Genomic DNA, 19,470 nt, shown 5'->3' with positions numbered 1-19,470 from the left:
AATAGTGTATAAGAATGTATATATTGCATCCGCCCAGGATCGAATCAAAACGCACCTACACTTGGGCTTGTTTGTCGGTTTTAGAGTTTGAATTTAAATTTTAAATAATAAAATTTAAAATTAAAATAATTATATTAATATGATATTTTAAAATAATAAACACACTCAAAATGTGGAACTTTTTATCATTTTAACAAATTATTAGGTTATGCCTAACATCATTCTAAATATCCAACAATATTTTATTTATTATTTTTATTTTTGTGAAAGAGTTGGTTAAAATTTTATTGAGAAATTTTTCCACTTTATTGTACATTTAATTTCCAATTAATTAATAAAAAGCCATCCTCTTAAATGGGTTGTTAGGCGACTTAAATTCTTAGTTGACCAAAATAAGGATGTATTTGTTTGGAATTTGGATCGGGTTTTAAATTATATAAAAAATAATATATTTTGTAATTTTTTTATAATTATTATAATATATTAAAATAAAAAGTAAATATATAAAATCATATATATTTTAAAATTAAATTATTTTAGATAAATAATAAAGGCATGGAAGAGAAAATTGATAGAAAACAGAGTCCAACAAACTTTTAGCTATCTTGAATACAAGTCGGTTTAGTGGGCCCACGCTTTTATTCAAACTGGCGGCAGATATTCCACGTATGTGGGCTCCACTATCGATTCGATCGGACGGCTATAATTTCATCTAAAAAAAGGCAGATATGGACGGCCCAGATCTTCCTGCTTGCAGGCAACGCTACGATCTCGTCCTCCTGAACGGCGGCGATTTATGCTATCTAAAAATGTGTACAATGGAGAAGAAAAAAATAGAATATTCCATGTATTTTGTTTCCTAGTACGGCCAAGCCACACTTGCATTCAACACTTTTCATTGAAAAGACTTATATACCCTCTATTGGCACGAGTTTCATTGCTATAAATTTACCCTTTGATTAAATAAGAATAATTTAATTAATTTATATTTACTACTCTTCATTCTCAAATATTCTGAAATATTTTTTTTTTGTATGTCTCAAATCTCTTGCAATATTTTTGTAAGGGATGGTCTGATGGTATAGGAGTTGGATTTGTGATTATGAGGGAGGTCATGGGTTCAAATTCCTGACCCCTCAAATCACCTACTACACATGGTTCACCTAGTCGGGAGTTTATCCAGTGCGCATTTTCGATAGCGGCATCGAGTTTTCACGACATAAAAAAATAATAATAATTAATTATATTTAATATATACCCCACACTTTTTCTCATTCTTTTTACATCGTATCACTTAATTTAAAAATGGTATTTTCAATTAGTAATGTATAATCTATCTTTTTCCCTTTTTTTTTTTTAAATATACTAATGGGTTGTTTGATTTTATCTATTTAATTTTAAATTTATTTTAAATAATATTTTAAAATATATTTTATTAGAAAATTAATATTTCAATAGTCAACTCTTAATATATATTCGTTTATTTTTTGAATGTAAGTTATTGATTATTATATTTTATCAATATACTCATAAAAAAAATGATATTTTTATAATATTATGTAAAATATAATGATATACTATATTTTTTACTTAAATGAAAAGCACAATTAATAAAAAAATTTAAATAAATTCATTAAGAATGAATAAATTAAAATACAAATAAATACATTGAACATAAACGAAATAAAATATATTTATATTAAAAACGGTCAAACAATACTTCCTTTATCTAAAAAAAACTGCACTCTTATCTTTTAATATAAATTTTAATATGATGTGTATTTTTATGCTCATCAAAATATATGTTCATACTTTTTTAACATAAGATTTAATATAGTATATATGTATTTTCTTTTGTTACTTTTTGTCTATTGTAATAAAAAATAGAAAACAATACTACTTTTAAGATTAAGACAATTAATTCTTTTGTAAAATATTTTGAATATATTTTTTTGGAAGAGGACAGTGTACTGATCTGTAATTTTAATTCAGCAATGCTGATATGTTATAAAATTACATATTTATCCTTATATTTAATTTTCATCATTACATATTAAATAAGATTAAGTGACCAAATTCACTCCGGCATTGTTGAATTTTGCATTTCAGCATGCTATCACATCTGTTTTTTATTTTCAAAAAAATAAATATATTACATAAATTTACTATTTTACAATCTTTTTATTTAGTAACAATAGTCTCATTTTGTAATTTTCGTTCGCCTGAGAACAATTGTTTTATTTCAATTTTGGTAACAAATTTTATTTTTTCACAATAATTACATAAAATTAGAAATTTTAATCTTTTAAAAATATATTTACACCCACTATTAATAAAATACTATTATTTTTTAATTTATGTATTTTTCAAATATGTTTATTGTTTTAGAACGAAATGAGTATTACTTAAACAATTTTCTATATTTTACACTAATTTTTTTCTTTTCAAATCGAAATACAAACTTTATAGCAAGGTAACCATATTTTTAAGAAGCAAATGAAACAACATTTTTTACTTGAAATAAGAAGCAGACCATCTTATTTTGTTTAATATACAGTACATAAAATATTTAATTTTAAAAATTACCAAATAAAAATATTTCACATAAATCACGTTATTTTGTCACAAGAATTAGGCAAAAATAGGGGTAGCTAAAAACAGTAGGGGTAAACATGTCTAATCACTCTCCCACCTCCACGGCCCCCGTTATTTATGTATAAAATAATAAACAAAAATGACATAAACCAACGCAGGAAATACTTTTTTTATGTGATACGTAGAGTAAAGTAATATTTCGGAGTTTATTTATTAATTTATTAATTTAAATATTTAATGATCGTACACGAGTGCGAGAAAATCTCTCGTAAACAATTCCCACTTTCAGAATTCCCGAGTTTGTCAAAGATCTGATGGCTGAAATCTGAATTCTGCATAAACTAATCGAAGAAATTTTAATGGTGGTGCAATCCGAGTGTTGGATTTTGTTGCAGTTATTCGTTTATTTATGTGTGTGAATTTGTTTTTGTTGCATTGAAGCTGGCGTAATTTCGGATTTCTCTCGCCATTGATCACAATCATTCGCTGTGTGTATAGTGCCGGTGCTGAAAATCGGTATATAACTGCAAATAATTATATACAGTAGATTCATAGTACCGAGCGGCTTGGAAGGTTTTGGGGGATTCGATGCCGGGGAATCGGAAGTTGCAGAGGAATGGTTCGGCGACCGAGAGAGTTGAAGGTGAGAGGATTGTTATTTTGAAAGATCGGAGTTTATATGATTTGTTTGTAGATTAGTGCTGATCTTCGTTTATGTTGATGATCGCCGATTTTTTGCTGAAAATGGTGAACGGTTCCTGATTTTTTTCTCACAGCATTGATGCATCAAACTTCTGATTTCTTTGTTTCGTAAGACTATAAATCTAATTTGGAATGGTGCTTAGCGTGCGTCGTTTTCGCTTGATGTGGTGTGTGCTTGATTTTGCAGATGCAATGAGACGGTTAAAAGTAGGCGATGATGACAAGGGTAGAGGGGGTGATGAGACTGGTTCATATCCGGATCGTCCGGGTGAACCGGATTGCATATATTATCTGAGAACTGGGTCTTGTGGTTATGGAAGCAATTGTCGTTTCAATCATCCCTCTGATCCACGACAAGTAAATTCTGATATTGCAATTTGCATATGTTGCATTCGAACTGTGGAATATGTTGTCTTTGATAATTTGATTGAATGGAATACTTGATTGGTTTTCTCGTTTTCGTTGTTTGTTGTTGTTGATGATGGTTAGGTATATGATGCTAAAAGCACCACTGAATTACCAGAACGAGCTGGACAGCAGGAATGTGGGGTAATAAACTTTTTGTTTGATTTCTTTAACATATCTGTAAAGGATCATGGTACCTCATATTATTATACTACATTACTGTCTTCCACACTTTCTTTAGGTATTTACTTTGTTTGTGTGGCTTCTTTTGAGGATTGCCATATTCATACCTTCTTGTGTTGCTAATTTTTGAGTGAATGATATAGTTTAGTGATCAGTTTCCCATTCGTTTGGAGTTTTCAGTTAGTATGTTATCTTCATCTGAAAATTTTTGTTTCCATTTTATCCATCCAAGCATGTGTCATCGGATTCCTCAATATTAAGGGAATGGATGAATAATTCTTTAGTAAAAGAGGCAACAATGCTATTAGTTATTCTAGGAGCAAAATGGCTGCTGTTTCTTGCTCAATCATGGGGCTTTTGGAAAGGAAGGTGGCCATTATCTTCATCTTCATATATGGTATGGTAGTGTCTTATAATGCCAGTACACAAACATGGGCCAGAAATGGATATGTTGTGTAAGTGTGCTGTTATTATTCACCCCTTCGTATGTTACTACCATTTGTATTTCCCTGATTTAACTAACTTGTTTTGGAATAATTTTGCCTTCTGAGTTGTTGGGAGTAACTGTTTAGTTATTGGTCCTCCATTTCTCATTTACTTAAACTTCTTTGTTTAGAGTTTGCACCTATCTTTGAAGAAAACAAATGTTTGATGAAGGGGAGATCATCTGGATTTTCAAAATGGGCAGCAATGTATCTATATTCCCATCAATTCAGCAGATGCATAGTTTTCTTTAACTACGATTATGACCATTCCTAGATTTTTCATATTTAAAATACTTGGAAAATTTTGATTTATGTTCCAGACGTTGAGTACCTCCATGCATTTATATCTGGTGAGTCAAGTTCAACTTGTTGTCATTCCGAACAATGGCAGGTTTATACATTTATATCTAGATCTAATATGTCTACACTGTAAATTTAGGTAATTTGAATGTAATGGGAGAAGCTTGCAATGATTGCTACTTAGTGACTTTGAGATATTTTTACCATTTTTGCTCTTGGTTGGATAAACAAACATTTATGGTTAGGCATTGATAGTTTCCAAAATTAACTGCTATTGGTCATGTATTAAATTCCAAGTTAACCTTGATTTAAGTTGTTTATAGTTCTATTAATTGAACTGGGTTATTATATTCATTGCAATTACCTTGCAGCATTATCTGAGGACAGGCACCTGCAAGTATGGGCCCACATGTAAATATCATCACCCTAAGAATAGGAAGGTTGATGTCTTGATGAATATTTTGGGTCTGCCAATGCGACAGGTACTTGTTTCTCTATTTTTCGCTTTCGTCCCTTCAATCCTCTTTCTTATGTCATGTTCAGTTATCGAATTTGTCTGATATAGGTAACATTTATGAAGGTAGATTAATGTAGTGCCATTTTTATGATCTTGATTGGGTACATCTCCAGGATGCTAGGCTCTGTCAATATTACATGCGGACTGGATTATGTAAATATGGATCTGATTGCAAGTATCATCATCCTCAACCTCCGTCAGCAGGAGCTAATATGTTGCCTGTAGTTGGACCTGCTTATGGATCAGGCGGGTCTGCAAATGTGCCTTCATCTGGCATGACATCTTTAGATGAACTTTCAGCAGCATCAATGCCAAAACAAACATACTTTGCTGGTTCTTTCTTTCAACTTCCACAAAGCTACATACCCTATTTTGTACCTCCTTCGCATGGATGGAATACATATATGGTATGTTATCTATGAAATAGTTTCTGTTTTGTCATTTGTGCTGTCTCTTCTCTCTGGCTTATCTGATGTTTGTCATTTGTCATATAAATATTAATTAATTGACGTGGTATCATAATATTTTAGTGCATCAAACTTTGTTTCTTGCAAAGAATACTTATGGGATCTTGAGCTATGAATGGAAGTGCTAGATTTCTTCTTATTCCTCATACTTGATCTATACCTTTTCAGTTTAGTTACTCGCTCATTTTATCCTGCTGAGTTACTACATGGTGCTGAATGCTCTCTTATTCACCCTTCTTTGTTGTGTTATTGCTGGAATATGGCATATTGATTTCTTCATTTGGTTGCTAACTGTTGAAGCTATTACACGAGAAAGTGATACATCTTCTTATTATCTTGAACTTTGGGTGAGATGATCATTGATAAGGTACTGGAGGGTCACATCATTAATGAGACATTGTCATGGACTAAAGTTTCCTATAGTGGTGTTCATTAATGAGAAAATATTCCTTTGGTCATAACCTAAATCCCAATTGTGCCACCTGGAACAGATTTTTTTTGGTTTCCCCTTCGAGGTGATGCTTTAGAAAAGATATGAAGCAACTAGATGTAATTTTTTTATAATTGGGTTTGACAATGCAAGATGGGTCTTTTTGGAATCAGTCCAAGCTTAGAGGTTTGGACAAATTTAATGGAATGTGGAATTAATCTGAAGCGCAGATGGGAAAGGAATCAATTTCCAAAGTTATTCATCATGAAATTTATGAACCAATCACAATTGCAGAATAGATCTGTGAAGTTTGTCTTGATAATTTTATGTTCTGATGAAGCATCAATAGTTGATCTCTCCATGTCATTATCACTGTATATTTTGCCAGTTTTTGGAACTGTTTAGTTCTTTGTTGCATATTATATGTGCAACTTCTGATATTCTGCATGTTTACCATCCATCACTAGGGAAGTGTCAACCCATTATCTGTTCCTGGTGTCCTCACTGCACCACCTTCTAATGGTCGGCAGCAATCAGTCACTAATCTGCCAGAAAGACCAGGTCAACCAGAATGCCGATATTTCATGAATCATGGGAGCTGTAAATATGGTTCAGATTGCAGGTATAATCACCCCAGAGAGAAAATGTCGCAATTGCCACCAAATTCTCTTGGACCCCTTGGACTCCCCATAAGACCTGTAAGTCGCTTCTTATTTTATTCTTCCTGGCTAGAGTGATCTTGTAACTGCCAGATTGATTTCAGCTATATTGTGAGTAAGAAAGAAACTTAAAGTTATAGATCATGATTATGATCCCATGGTCTGATATGCGGTTCTCTGCAGCTGAACTTGGAGATCCTTGAAGTTAATCATATGTCTGACTTTTATAGATCTTAGTTTACATCTATTTGCTACCGACTGCTGTTTTGATGTGATGATCAGCACTCTTCCCAAAGTCCTTAAATTGGAGCTCTGGGATGCTTTGGTTGCTTGAAACCTTCACTGTTTGCTATGGAATCTATTTGAATTTGTGCGTTCGTAGATCTATAAATGTGAATACTCGAGCTGTTCGACATCTTTTGCTAAAAAGTTATTTAATGCCTACAAGTGTCAGTTTTTGCACATATTGATCAACATTGCATTGAAAGTGTTGGGCCGGAAACTTGTCTTTTGTGTGTAATTTCTCCGCCAACTGGCATGCTAATATTTTTGTATTGAAAGTGTTGAGCTAACACATGAATCGATGCCTGTTTTAGTTTGGTTCTTTAACTAATTTATCCCATTTGAACAATGCAGGGACAGCCTGTATGCTCGAACTATGCTCTCTACGGCCTCTGCAAATACGGCCCTACATGTAACTTCGACCACCCCATGGATGGCTACTCCTACGGGTACAGTCTGACTGCCCCACCTCTCGCAAGTGTCTATGCATCATCCATTCCATATGGAATGGCCCCAGTCGTGCCATCTCCTAACATTAATGCCCCTCCGACCAAATCATCCTGGTTAAGTGACTGGATCAAGAAAGGAGCTGCAACTGCAAGCAACAAAAACCAGAATGTGAACGCCAAAGAAGTTGCCGCTGGAGATTCGCCCGACAAACCTGACTCCATCCCACATTCCCATTCCCATTCTCTTTCCCCCGAAGCTTCATCGGCTGATGTTATTGACAATTCTGATTGACAATACAATGCTTTGGGGTGGGAGGGGATGTTCACCCGGAGCCACCACTAACCCAACCGCGGGGATGATGTGGTGTGCTCCTGGTTTATTTTTGGCTCACCTTTTCCTTTCGTCGCTCGATGTTTTTCGGAATGGTATGTTGTTGCAACTATTAAAGATTTTTGGCTGGCCTCTTTTGCTTGTTTGGTGCACGGTAAAACCAGAAAGATTATCATCACGTTTTTGGTTTTATGTTTAATTCCTTTCAATTTGATGGATTGCTTGCTCCATGCTTCTCTGTTTTTGTTTAGAGCTGGTTTTAATTTTTGGTGGTGTCAATTTTACAGCAAGAAAATACCTGTGAGGTTTTTAGCTTTGTAGAATTAAAATGTAGGGAGGATATTGAGTGTATTTTATTTAATTTTTTTTCGATTTGAAAGTAAAAAATAGATCAATATCAAATCTTAATTTTTTATTATTTTTGAAATTTCAAACTTTTTTATATAGGAATAATAATTTATACTCCCTATGAAAAATTTCAGGTGTGTTTGTGCAGGGGATTTGATTTGAATTTTAAAATTTTGAGTTCAAATAATTACTTATATAAATAAAGATTGATATTTAATTTTAATATAATATAAAAATAAAAGTTAAATATTCCTATTTATTTTGATAATTTTGTAAAAAAAATCTGTAAATAATGTAAATAAAACAGAGAATCGAAACTAACGCATCCTTAACCATGACAATGGACCGGCGTCATAGTTCGGTTCAAACAATGGGCTTTTACTCTGTTCCATTCATTCTTATATTTCACAATAGCGATAGTCGGTTCTTCTGGAAGTCTTCCGTCGGGCACGCCTTTCGCTCCTCCGATCACTACAACGGATGGAATGCCCTCGGCGCTCCTGAATTCTCTGCCTCCCATCAGAAGAAATCTGATTCATCGAGGAATAAAAGGAGCTTTGTATTGGAGGAGTAATGTATAGAGGCATACCGCGTCTGAGGGCTTCGGGCTCTTCCCTTGCTAACTTTCTGACGGCTGCGCAGTTGAAGAGAAAAGCCTCCAATTCGCTGTCTGCTGTTCAGGACACTTTCTATTCCACTAAGGTAATAAATGTGCCGATGATTGTGGGTGTGTTCTGTTATCTTTCGGATCGGAGAAACTTGCGTGCGCTTTTGTGTGATTAATCTATAACAAGTAACGAGGAACAGAGGAAGTGTGTTTCGTTCATTGTCGCACGATGTTTTCTGCTTCATATGATTTATATGCGGAAGATGTCATGTTAGCTTTTTTTTGTATTTAGAGATATCTATATGATTCTTACTAGTATGATTTTACATGTGCTCTTGCGCACATAAATATTTTTTAACCGGTACTTTAGTCAGCGCTTGTTCTGTTATTGTTTGTTGTTGCAGGATATATTTGAGAGGCATAGAGTGGTGTTTACTATTTCCACTTCTATTGCATCAGTTGCCACAGCATGGGCTGGTATAAATTTATTTATATTAAAATAATTTCAAAAGTACTCTTATGCTCTTAATTTCTGTTAAGCAATTTTTTTTTCCTTCTAAAGTTTTTTTGTTTTTGCCTAATTTGCTTATGCATTGTTTTCATTACATTCTGGGTACTGATATTTTGTAAATGTGAAGAGAGGAACATGTTCAGTTGGAATTAAGTAAGTCTATTTTCATACAAACTACAAAGTTGTCATGTCAGTTGTGTGTATATGGCTATTGGAAAATGCAGGGTGTGGTCTTTTGTGTTTATGTTTTCGTTTTGTTTTTATGTTTTAACGTTTTTAGATGAAAATAGTAGTTGGATGTAATGTTTTATATAGAAAATGGCTTTGGATGTGAGGTTTTTGAGGAAAAATAATAAATTGAATGGTAAAAAGATGAGGAAGAAGACATAAAAGAGTTGAAAATGCATTAGAAGTGTTTTATTATTTAAAAGTTCTGATATCTCTATTTCATATAATCACATTGCTGGAGTACATCCAACTAGGCAGATTTGGATGCTGCTGTTATTATAATGTGTGTGCGTTACATGCTTGATCCTTGGTTTGTCTGGGTAATTCTGTGGAATTACTTAAAGTTTGGGCAGTCAATCACTTGATTCCATTACAATATAGCAACTACTCAAAATGTTATGTACACTTGTATTTCTCTCTTGAAGATTTTTGCATCATTTAACTTGGAGTGATCCAGGTTATTCTATACGCCATTATCACGAATCAAGGGTTGACCAAAGACTTGAAGCAATTGAAAAAGCTGTAAGTTAGTTACTATACATCTACATGCTTTGTTTATCCTTGCTAACACCTGTCAAGTTAGTGAGAATCTTAATATCGCTGTTGGATGTTCGCTTTTGTGTATTTATGGTCTGAAGTATTTAGAAATTGGATGTGTTTATAAATAATTTCCCTTTGTATAATTTCTTACTGTCATCTAGTAGTATAGCCACCTGTGTTGTTAAGCAGTAAGATAATGCCCTTATTAGATAATTAATTTTTCATGCTGTATGTGATCTTTGAACTTGGAGTATGGTGGATACTGGATAGATTTCAAACGTGTGTGAATGTCTTAAGCAATATATACTGAACTTGAAGCTTTGGATAACAAGGTACTAAATTGTTCAGCTTTGGATAACAAGGTACTAAATTGTTCAGCTTTGGATAACAAGGTACTAAATTGTTCTGGGAAGCGACATTTCATAGTAAGAACTCCAATTGTTTAGCACTACTAGCTTTATTTATACATTGAGCTCATGATTTACGGTGCCAAACTTCTTTACTTTGTCCTATCCAAGTGATTCCAGACACTGCAAATTCCTCCACATTCTTTGGCATTGTTTGCAATTTTTATTTATTTATTTGCTTTTAATTTATTTAAGATTACAATAAAAATGTAAGAGCTAGAGTTAGAAGTAGTACTTGGAGTTTATGCTTAGAACAAATTAGTGATTTAAGTTGTAGATTTTATGTTAAGAAAACATTTGCTCATTATGATTTATTACAAAGAAAATTTCAATGAAAGGTTCCATGGAGAGAGTGTTCGGGTATAAATTACTGTATTAAGGATTAACTTGTTTTAAGAGTTTGCAAGCAGTGTCTCTCCATAGAACTTTGTGGTATCCAATTATTTAGAACAATTACAACCTTTTCAATTACAGTCTGTTTTGAAACTTTCCTCTGTTGGTTTTTTTGGTTGTTGAATATGGAATTATACCTTTGTTTTGGCAGATGAAAAGCAGCTATCAGATACAAGATCCTGAGCTTAAAAGGCTTGTTTCTGGGACAGTTAGTTTTCCAGCATTTCTTGCGACTGCTGGAACTAGCTTGATTATTGGGTCAGTTAACTTGTACTCTTGTTTGTGCTATTTTAATCCTATTATACTGAAAAATTCAATCTTGAAAAGGGAGATTGTTAATATTTGTTTGTTTACCTTTCTTCAATCAGCTAGTTCATGTCTTTGTTAGTTTGGCTGGATTTGAATGGCGAAAAACAAAGTATTTCCTTTTTTGACCTGCGAGTGGATATTAGAGGAAATAATTGAATATTTTCATAATGTGTGAGCTGTAATATTTTTTATTTGAATTATGAGTATGCCACTAAATTATGACATTGCTGTGAAAACCTTTTTACTTTTTGGTAAGGATCAAAATCAAAATGACATTCTATTATAAAGAGATTGGTTAATCTTATTTATAAGAAAATAAATCAATGGAAGATGGATATACATATGACCATAGGTTAGTGAAAATGTTCTATTTTACTAAGACCTAAGGCTTCTAAATGTAAATTAATATAGTTTTGAAAATGTATGAAGTCGGCAGTTATTATTATTATTTCGAATTGATGAGAAGTAGGAAACTTTGCTAATATTAATGCCCATATGTGCATATATGTTTATAATGGTCATCCAGCATGTTTTCAATTTTTATTTATTTTTTCGGAAGTTGTACCAATTGATTACAAGTTTGATTTTCAGCTATGGGTTAGGTTGGCGAGGCGGGGCTTGGTACACCAACCGGAAGTTGAGAAGGGAACAGTTGAAATTGTTGGGGCAAATAAAACCAAGGAGATGGCCTCTCAAGTTCTTGAGAAGGCCATTGATGAAGCTTCGACAGCAAGAACCTTCCAGTAACATCTCTGAACCATTACCCAAGGATGCGTCCGCTGCAACTACAATTTGATTGATCGTGCTTATTTATTATGACAAGTCGGCATCCTTGAGTAGTCTTTTGACAGTCCAGTGGAAGCATCGCTCTGCAGCAAGAAATATGCATCTATATGCTTTCAGGTAATGCATTCCATTGTTACATTAATTAGTGATTGCTTCAATTATTAAGAAGAGGATCGAATTTGGATCCATTGCTTGATCCAGTTGGGTTGTGAAGTTTCTGCTAAATAGGAATGATTTTGTTTTTATGATTAAATTACAGTATGTGAAACAAAATGATCATGCTGATAAATAAATTTACTCTTGATATAGTAAAGTTATAATATGTCATTGGAGACAATATTTGTTGACTGATTATTTAATCCTATCAGTGAATTGTTAAACTTGTTTTGGGTGGATTCTTTCATGAAATATGATACTATTGTTTCAAACTTTGGCCACAATACTTAATAAGTACATATAAATTATACATATATATCCTCAAGATTATTTTATTCTTCCTCGTAACATTGCCCAGCCTTAAACATAAACCAATGGAGCAACAAAACTTCCTACATCAATCATATTACAACAGCAGATGTAAATAACAATATAATAATAATAATAACAACAATAATCACACATTAATTAATTAATGAAACAAGAACAATAATACACAAAGACGACATAGACATATATATTATTAGGTAGCGAGTGAAATTGAAATGGGTATTAGGTGATGAGAAACTTGTGCAGAGAAGTGTTGAGGAGATGTTGAGCAACAATTCTGTTTGTCTGCTCCGAAGGATGAAAGGCATCCCAAAACACATACTTGTTCGCATCCCGACACGTCATCGGATTTCGCTCATCGCACGTAAACCCCATCTCGAATCTCCCCGTCGCGCAGCACGCCCTCTCCGACACTTCAAATCCTATATATATATATATATATATATGAAAATAAGAGCATGTATTGTCTGTTCATAATTAAAAAATGTCTTTTTGGGCAAGAAATATGTACCATAGGAGGCCGGGTTGTCAACAATTTGGCGAAGAACATAGTAAGGATTCGAAAAGACCAATTGCAGGCCGGGGATATCTCGGTTGAGCTCGCCCACCATGGCCTCAAGCTTCTGGTTAAAGCTCTCGGCGACCACATTGTACGTCTCCATGCACTCGTTCCCATTCGCAATGTTCTGCGTCCTCTCCAACGGCATGCACCCCATCGGCGGCAGCCCTCCCAGCGATATCTTGTGTGCGCCCAGGCTGTGGATCTCCACCACAAAATTCCTCGCCAATCTGATCAGGAAATCCTCGTACTCGTCCACCGTGTACTGCATTCGCCTCTGCGAGAAAGTGCTGTAGTAGTTCTCCAGGAAGTCATTTGTCCCCATACTTACGACGTACAGCGCATTCACCAGCGTCGACAGCGCCCGGAAGTCGCCCACGTGCTCCCGCAGCCGGCTCCGGTACTCCTTGTAGTATTCTAGCTCCTTCCACATCGGGATTACGCCCTAAAAAGTTTAATATTAATATGATATTATACGGAAAAAGAAAAAGAAAAAAAAAAGATATTTGACTTTCTTTATGACTAGTGACATAATGATGACAGATACGGTGATAAATTTTAATAATACATGTAACAGTTAATTTTAGCAAAATATGGAAAATATAAGTGAATTAAGCCTTACTTACTTACAAGGACATCAGAAGTGGCGTTATCGTAACCGGTACCGGCGGAAGCAAAAGTTACTCCGACGGAAAAATCAGACATATTATAAGCGGGGTCTAAATACGCCGGCACGACGGGGCGCAACCCGACGCCCTCGGAGATGAAGTCCGTTGCAATCCGGCCATTGCAGAATCTCCCGGTCGGCCTCCCACCGGCAAAGTCACGACCGTATGGTCCAAAGTTGCTCCGGGCTATTGTCGGGACGTGGTTGTTGTTGCCGGCGTCGACGGAGGAGTCGCCGAAGACGATGATGGCTGGGATATTGGCTGTCGTATGAATGAGAAAATGTGCGAGGAAAATATGTAGGAAGAAAATGAGGATGTAAGAATAAGATTTAGATTCCATGATCATCGATAATACAAAGGATGGATGTGATGTTGTAATGTGTTTTTTGGTTTTATAATGTGAATGGAAAGGGAGAATTGGATTGAATAGCATTGATGTTGAGCTACATTTGCTGGACATTTAATTAGTCATGTCATGTGAACTTTTCTACTTTTATTTACTTGTGTATTTAGTTTTTCTTGTATTCTACAGATTTTTGCTTCTTTTTTTGAAAATCTTTTTAACTTTTATATATATATATATATATATATGTATTTTCAAGTTTCAAATTTAAAATATATAATAAGTAGACCTATATTTTATGTAGGGACAAATTCTTGTTACAAAAATTAATTCATTCATATATGGTCAAGCCCTATATATATAGATAGATATGTAGATATATGTCTATATATATATATATATATATATATTGCTTGTTTCATTATTTTTGTCTACACATGTAGGGACTTCATGACAAACTTATATGGGTGTGTGTGTAAACAAGAAATTGTAAAAATAAAAAATAAAAAATAAATATACAAGGACAATATCTATGTACAACACACTAAAACAAATTTGTTGGGTCTTATGTTGTTAGAATTTGTGGTTTAGGGCACTTGGTGAAATTAGTACACATATTCATCAGTTGAATGTATTAATTGTTTTATATATGTTGAATTATTAATTAATTTGATTTTGATAATCAGTCACAGTATAAGTAACTATTTTATTTAAATAGTAAGTTGAATATGATATTTTATATATATAAAAAAATGATATATTTATATTAAAAAATCGTAAAAACTTTATCTGATCCACCCCACCTCTAATTTCGACAGCAATGCATATGGCAAGTATCTATACATACATACGTGCAACAATTAATTTACAACAATTTCAATGCTACACTACAACTCAACTACCAACCGAAAAAGTGACAAATGTATTTCTTTGCATTATTTTATTTTATATATTATTATCTAATTTATAATAAAATAAATTTTTAATCTTATTATAACTAATTTTTATTTAAAACCTCACATTTAAATATATTATATCTATATATATATAATAAATTCAAATATACTGGTACAAACAAACACTTGCCATATCATATTAATATTTTGTACAAAATTTATTTGCTATGAAATTTCATTCATATATATATATATTAATTTGATTTTGTTTTCATGTATAAATAATGTCTAAGATGTTTTATTAGAAAAAATAAAAATAAAAATTATATTTTTATTAAAAATTACAACAATTGTATGTAAAAAAAATCAAAACTTAAACTTAAAAGAATATAGTCATATATGTATGTGTTCCTTTCAAAGATATTTAATTAACTTTTTTTCATTTATAAGAAAGCAAAAAAAATAGAAATTTCTCTTTTGCATTAAATCCTACAACAACCTTGGAGGTGATACACACACATTTATATGTAACTGGGGTGTATTTTTATTAATTTTATTAGTCATTTATTTATTTGAGAGGTAATTTTGAATATACATCAAATATTAACTTTTTTTTTAAAATAAAAACTATTTTACTAATATGAATGCAATACTCCCTCCGTCCCAGATACCGTGCATTAGTGAAAATAATTATCCTATAATATAAATAATTATAAATTAAGATTAAGATAACTAATTAGTTTAATTAAAATTAAAAAAGTAAAATTAAAAAATTTAAAATGAGATTAAAGTGTGTAATCATTTTCCAAAAAAGAAAAGTGACATGGTATATGGGACAGACAGAAACGGCAACTTGAACATGGTATCTGGGACGGAGGGGGTATTATTTTATATATTCATATTAAAACCAAGTTACCTAAATTTGATATTTGAGAAATCCATTATTATCTTATGAATAATATTAAACCCACAAAATGAATAATTAAGGCCTAATATTACATAGAATAACATATAAAAATTGAAATGAGATTATAATTAAGCATAGATATACATAATACAAAAATATAATGCTGGTAGCTTGGGCATTAGGTATATATATATATATATATATGTATTGTATATTAAACATCCATAATATTTTGATGTTGATATATGACATAAATAATAATAACAATAATAATTCTCTACCCTATTTTGCAACTAATAAATATAATTAGTGTGACACATGCAATTAATTAGCTCAATTATTATATGATTAGTTGAAATGTTATTTTTAAAATCATTTTCTTCTTTATGGGAATCATAATTTTGGACCACATAATTCATTTATTTCACCGTTATGTAAGAACAGTCTTAGCAATGACTTCAATACTATTTTTATTTTTTTTTTTAAAAAAAAACAATGTAAATATGTATTATGATATGTTCTTTTGAATTTTGATTATAATAGAAAACTAATATAATATTTTATAAGAAAAATAGTCCCAGATACTATGTCCACGTTGCCGTTTCTGTCCGTCCCACGTACCATGTCACTTTCCTTTTTTGGAAAATGATTACACACTTTAATCTCATTTTAAATTTTTTAATTTTATTTTTTTATTTTAATTAAACTAATTAGTTATCTTAATCTTAATTTATAATTATTTATATTATGGGATAATTATTTTCACTAATACATTCCTAATTATCTGTTAATTACACCCTTCCTAAAATACCGTGTCTACAATATAGCAGACACGGTATCTGGGACGGAGGGAGTATATTTTTATAATAAAATTGCATGGAAGTTTATATATATATATATATATTAAAATTTTGATCATAAAAAAATAAAATTCATTTATTGTAATTTCTATAAGTAGTAATATTTTGCTCACACTACTGGTTAAGAACAATATTTATGTAGCATAAAGATATATACAATATTACTCATGATAGTTTATATATGTATAAATTAAAATTGTTTTACTATTGATTTTTCATATATTTTAATAAAAATAATTTATTTTTTAAATAAAATATTATATTATATCGCTATTTAAATCAAAACCTAAAAAAAAAAAAAAACCAAACCAATGTGATGTAACCATTGCAAACAATATATATTTGAAAGAACTCTTATTCATTCAATCATGTCACAATAATTGAAATAATTATACATACAAATGATCGTTCTTTTCATACAACACAATCCAAAATAATGTTCCAAAATTTAAAATTTTTTTGATGCGTGCATATATATATATATATATATATACATAGACACACATATATCTATTTGTATGTATAATTCAGTTGTCCTTTCCAACGGTCACTTGCAAGCCATGGGAAGAAACATAAGGAGCATGTTTAGATGTCAACAATTTTCTTCCGCCGCGGCATTGGTTGGCGGCTTCGCAACCCCTCGTGTAGGGATTGACTTGATTCGGCGGCGAATGAACTAAATAAATAGGGTCGCCTTTTGTAAGACCTCCGTATCCTATGACCCTTTGTTCTTCTGCCGAGGTTGGCGATGTAAGAAAAGCACTCGCCACAAGGAAAACCATAGCCAAGCCCATAATAGTCTTCGCCATTTTCGACGAATACAAGCTTGCTACAAGAGTGTATTTCCTTATGGCTCTTCTTATTATTGTGTCCTTTAACTTATTTGCTACCTATTGATCCAACATCATGCATATATATATACATATATGTGCAATTTGGGACGATAAATTTGCATAATTTTACTCATTTGGATTTGAGGCATAGAGGAAATTACGGAGTTTTTTAAAAAAATATTGAAATATTTGTGAATCAGAATGAACTTGAGTGCCGAAAATAAATATACATGCAATACTATTTATAGATGTTTTGTTAATAAGCTAAGAAAGAAAAAAGTTTAAATTAGCGGAGTGGATCCGGGGGATGAATTTAATCGGCACCATTAATTAATTAAATTATTTATTTGATTAAGTAATTGAGTTTAAATTAATGATTAAGATTAATTTCTGCTTATGTATGTCGAATTATTATTCAACTCAATAGCTTAACTGATCCCTCGTATTATAGAGCAAAATGTTAATATATTTCTACATATAGATAATAAACTATATTAGTAGTGTTTTTAATTTTATATTTTAGCGTTAAATAATAATAATAATAATAATGTAGTATTAAATAAATATCATTAAGTAGTCCAGTAAAAATGATTTGGTGGCGTGGAGTAAATTGATGTGGGCTGAATTAGGAAAAATTGTAAAAAATATTTCTACGTATATTTCATTATTATTTTTGTCTTTTATTTATTTCGCTGACAATTCTATATATTTACAAACGTCGCTATTTCTATAATTTGGCCACGCGTGTAGAAATAACGAGTTTTGTAAATATTTAGAATATATTTTATTAACAAAATAAATATAGGATAAAAATCATAATGGGGTATACGTAGAGAATATTTTTTACAACTTTCTCGGATGAATTATATAGGTGTATTGTCTATGCACTTGTTTTTGCTTTTGTGTTTAGGTTTGAATTTGAATTCAAATATTAATATTTTAAAGCGATATTTATAATAAATAATACTCCCGTTGAAATATTTAATCTCACTTTTTTGTATGTTTACAAGTGAATATGATTGAAATTTTCGGACGGATGAAGTAATATATTTTTATTGAGAGTTATAAAAAAGTTACATACAAATAAAATCGAAATGAAATACAAAAAGTTTGCTTGTTTAGTGTTTATGATTTCAAAATTTTTTGTTGTTAGATTTGAAAATTTGTAATGATGTTATTAAAAATAGTGTTTTGTGGGTTTAAATTGTTGGCTTTTATCTCACACACACACATATATATATATATATATATATAGTTATTAACTTTGTTAAATGATATGTATTCAATTTGTAATATTTTGAGAGAATGATATTGAGTGTTTTTAGTTTGAAAAAAAAAATTATTTTTTAGCTCCTTAATTGACTTTTTATTAGATTATTTTGTATAGAAATCGTGGCGTAAGTGATTTTTTTTGGCACATTGATCATCCGGTGTCGGAGTGCACACATGGCACCGTCTGGCATGCCGAAGCACACATGTCCGTCAAGTGGGTCCATCCGGCGAATATGTGGAATTTTTTTCAGTTATGTAATTGACTTCCCTTATCATTTTAGTCATGTAAGTGATTTTTATTTATTTATTTTACATTTATTTGATGGATACGTATGCTCCGGCGTTTCAAGTGGGTGTCACGTGCACATCTCTAGACCGGAGAACAAATTGTGCCAAAAAAATTTACTTATGGGTTAATTTCTATAGAGATCCGGCGGCTACCAGACTAAAATGATAATTAACCGTGTGATTAAAAAAAATATTTTTCTCAAAAAAAATGTTACACCTCTTTTTAACATATAATTTAAACTATTTATCAAATATAATTGAGCCATATTTTAAAAATGTAACAATAGAGGAAAGAGTTAACTCATGCACTACTAATAATACAAAAATTAAGAGTGTCTCTTGTGTCTTTTTTTTTTTCATTGTAATTGTGAGTATTTTTATTTCCTATAATCAAATCTCAAGATATGTTTTTCATTTTTTATTG

At 31.6% G+C, this 19,470-nt stretch overlaps 3 protein-coding genes across 9 annotated transcripts; 2 read left to right on the top strand and 1 right to left on the bottom strand.

Annotated features, from left to right (window-relative positions):
* The first annotated feature begins 2,815 nt into the window (after window positions 1-2,815).
* Window positions 2,816-8,035, top strand: LOC127254467 (zinc finger CCCH domain-containing protein 3). The gene is made up of 8 exons (XM_051279563.1): window positions 2,816-2,957; window positions 3,037-3,238; window positions 3,485-3,654; window positions 3,787-3,846; window positions 5,042-5,152; window positions 5,301-5,594; window positions 6,552-6,782; window positions 7,380-8,035. Exons 2-8 carry the CDS (start codon window positions 3,184-3,186, stop codon window positions 7,764-7,766), a joined length of 1,308 nt encoding a protein of 435 aa, XP_051135520.1. The 5' UTR covers window positions 2,816-2,957; window positions 3,037-3,183; the 3' UTR covers window positions 7,767-8,035.
* A 360-nt stretch (window positions 8,036-8,395) lies between these two features.
* On the top strand, window positions 8,396-12,288 carry LOC127254468 (uncharacterized). Of its 7 annotated transcripts, none has more exons than XM_051279567.1 (6): window positions 8,396-8,855; window positions 9,165-9,237; window positions 9,957-10,021; window positions 10,372-10,464; window positions 10,991-11,097; window positions 11,751-12,288. In XM_051279567.1, the coding sequence occupies exons 1-6, from the start codon at window positions 8,727-8,729 to the stop codon at window positions 11,893-11,895; spliced, it is 612 nt and encodes a 203-aa protein (XP_051135524.1). In that variant the 5' UTR covers window positions 8,396-8,726; the 3' UTR covers window positions 11,896-12,288. The 7 variants fall into 7 exon arrangements, with proteins under 7 accessions (XP_051135524.1, XP_051135527.1, XP_051135521.1 ...); XM_051279564.1 differs by having other exon boundaries at window positions 8,431-8,855; window positions 11,740-12,288; XM_051279566.1 differs by having other exon boundaries at window positions 8,434-8,855; window positions 10,372-10,431; window positions 11,740-12,288.
* A 118-nt stretch (window positions 12,289-12,406) lies between these two features.
* LOC127254658 (GDSL esterase/lipase At2g04570) lies at window positions 12,407-14,026 on the bottom strand. The gene is made up of 3 exons (XM_051279887.1): window positions 13,610-14,026; window positions 12,932-13,424; window positions 12,407-12,842 (listed from the first exon to the last, which is right to left on the bottom strand). Exons 1-3 carry the CDS (start codon window positions 13,991-13,993, stop codon window positions 12,643-12,645), a joined length of 1,077 nt encoding a protein of 358 aa, XP_051135844.1. The 5' UTR covers window positions 13,994-14,026; the 3' UTR covers window positions 12,407-12,642.
* Window positions 14,027-19,470: the final 5,444 nt, after the last annotated feature.

Source organism: Andrographis paniculata, unplaced genomic scaffold (assembly GCF_009805555.1).
Source record: "Andrographis paniculata isolate CXL003 unplaced genomic scaffold, ASM980555v1 Contig52END, whole genome shotgun sequence".
Lineage (NCBI taxonomy): Eukaryota > Viridiplantae > Streptophyta > Magnoliopsida > Lamiales > Acanthaceae > Andrographis > Andrographis paniculata.
This window is presented reverse-complemented; position numbering and strand designations above follow the sequence as displayed.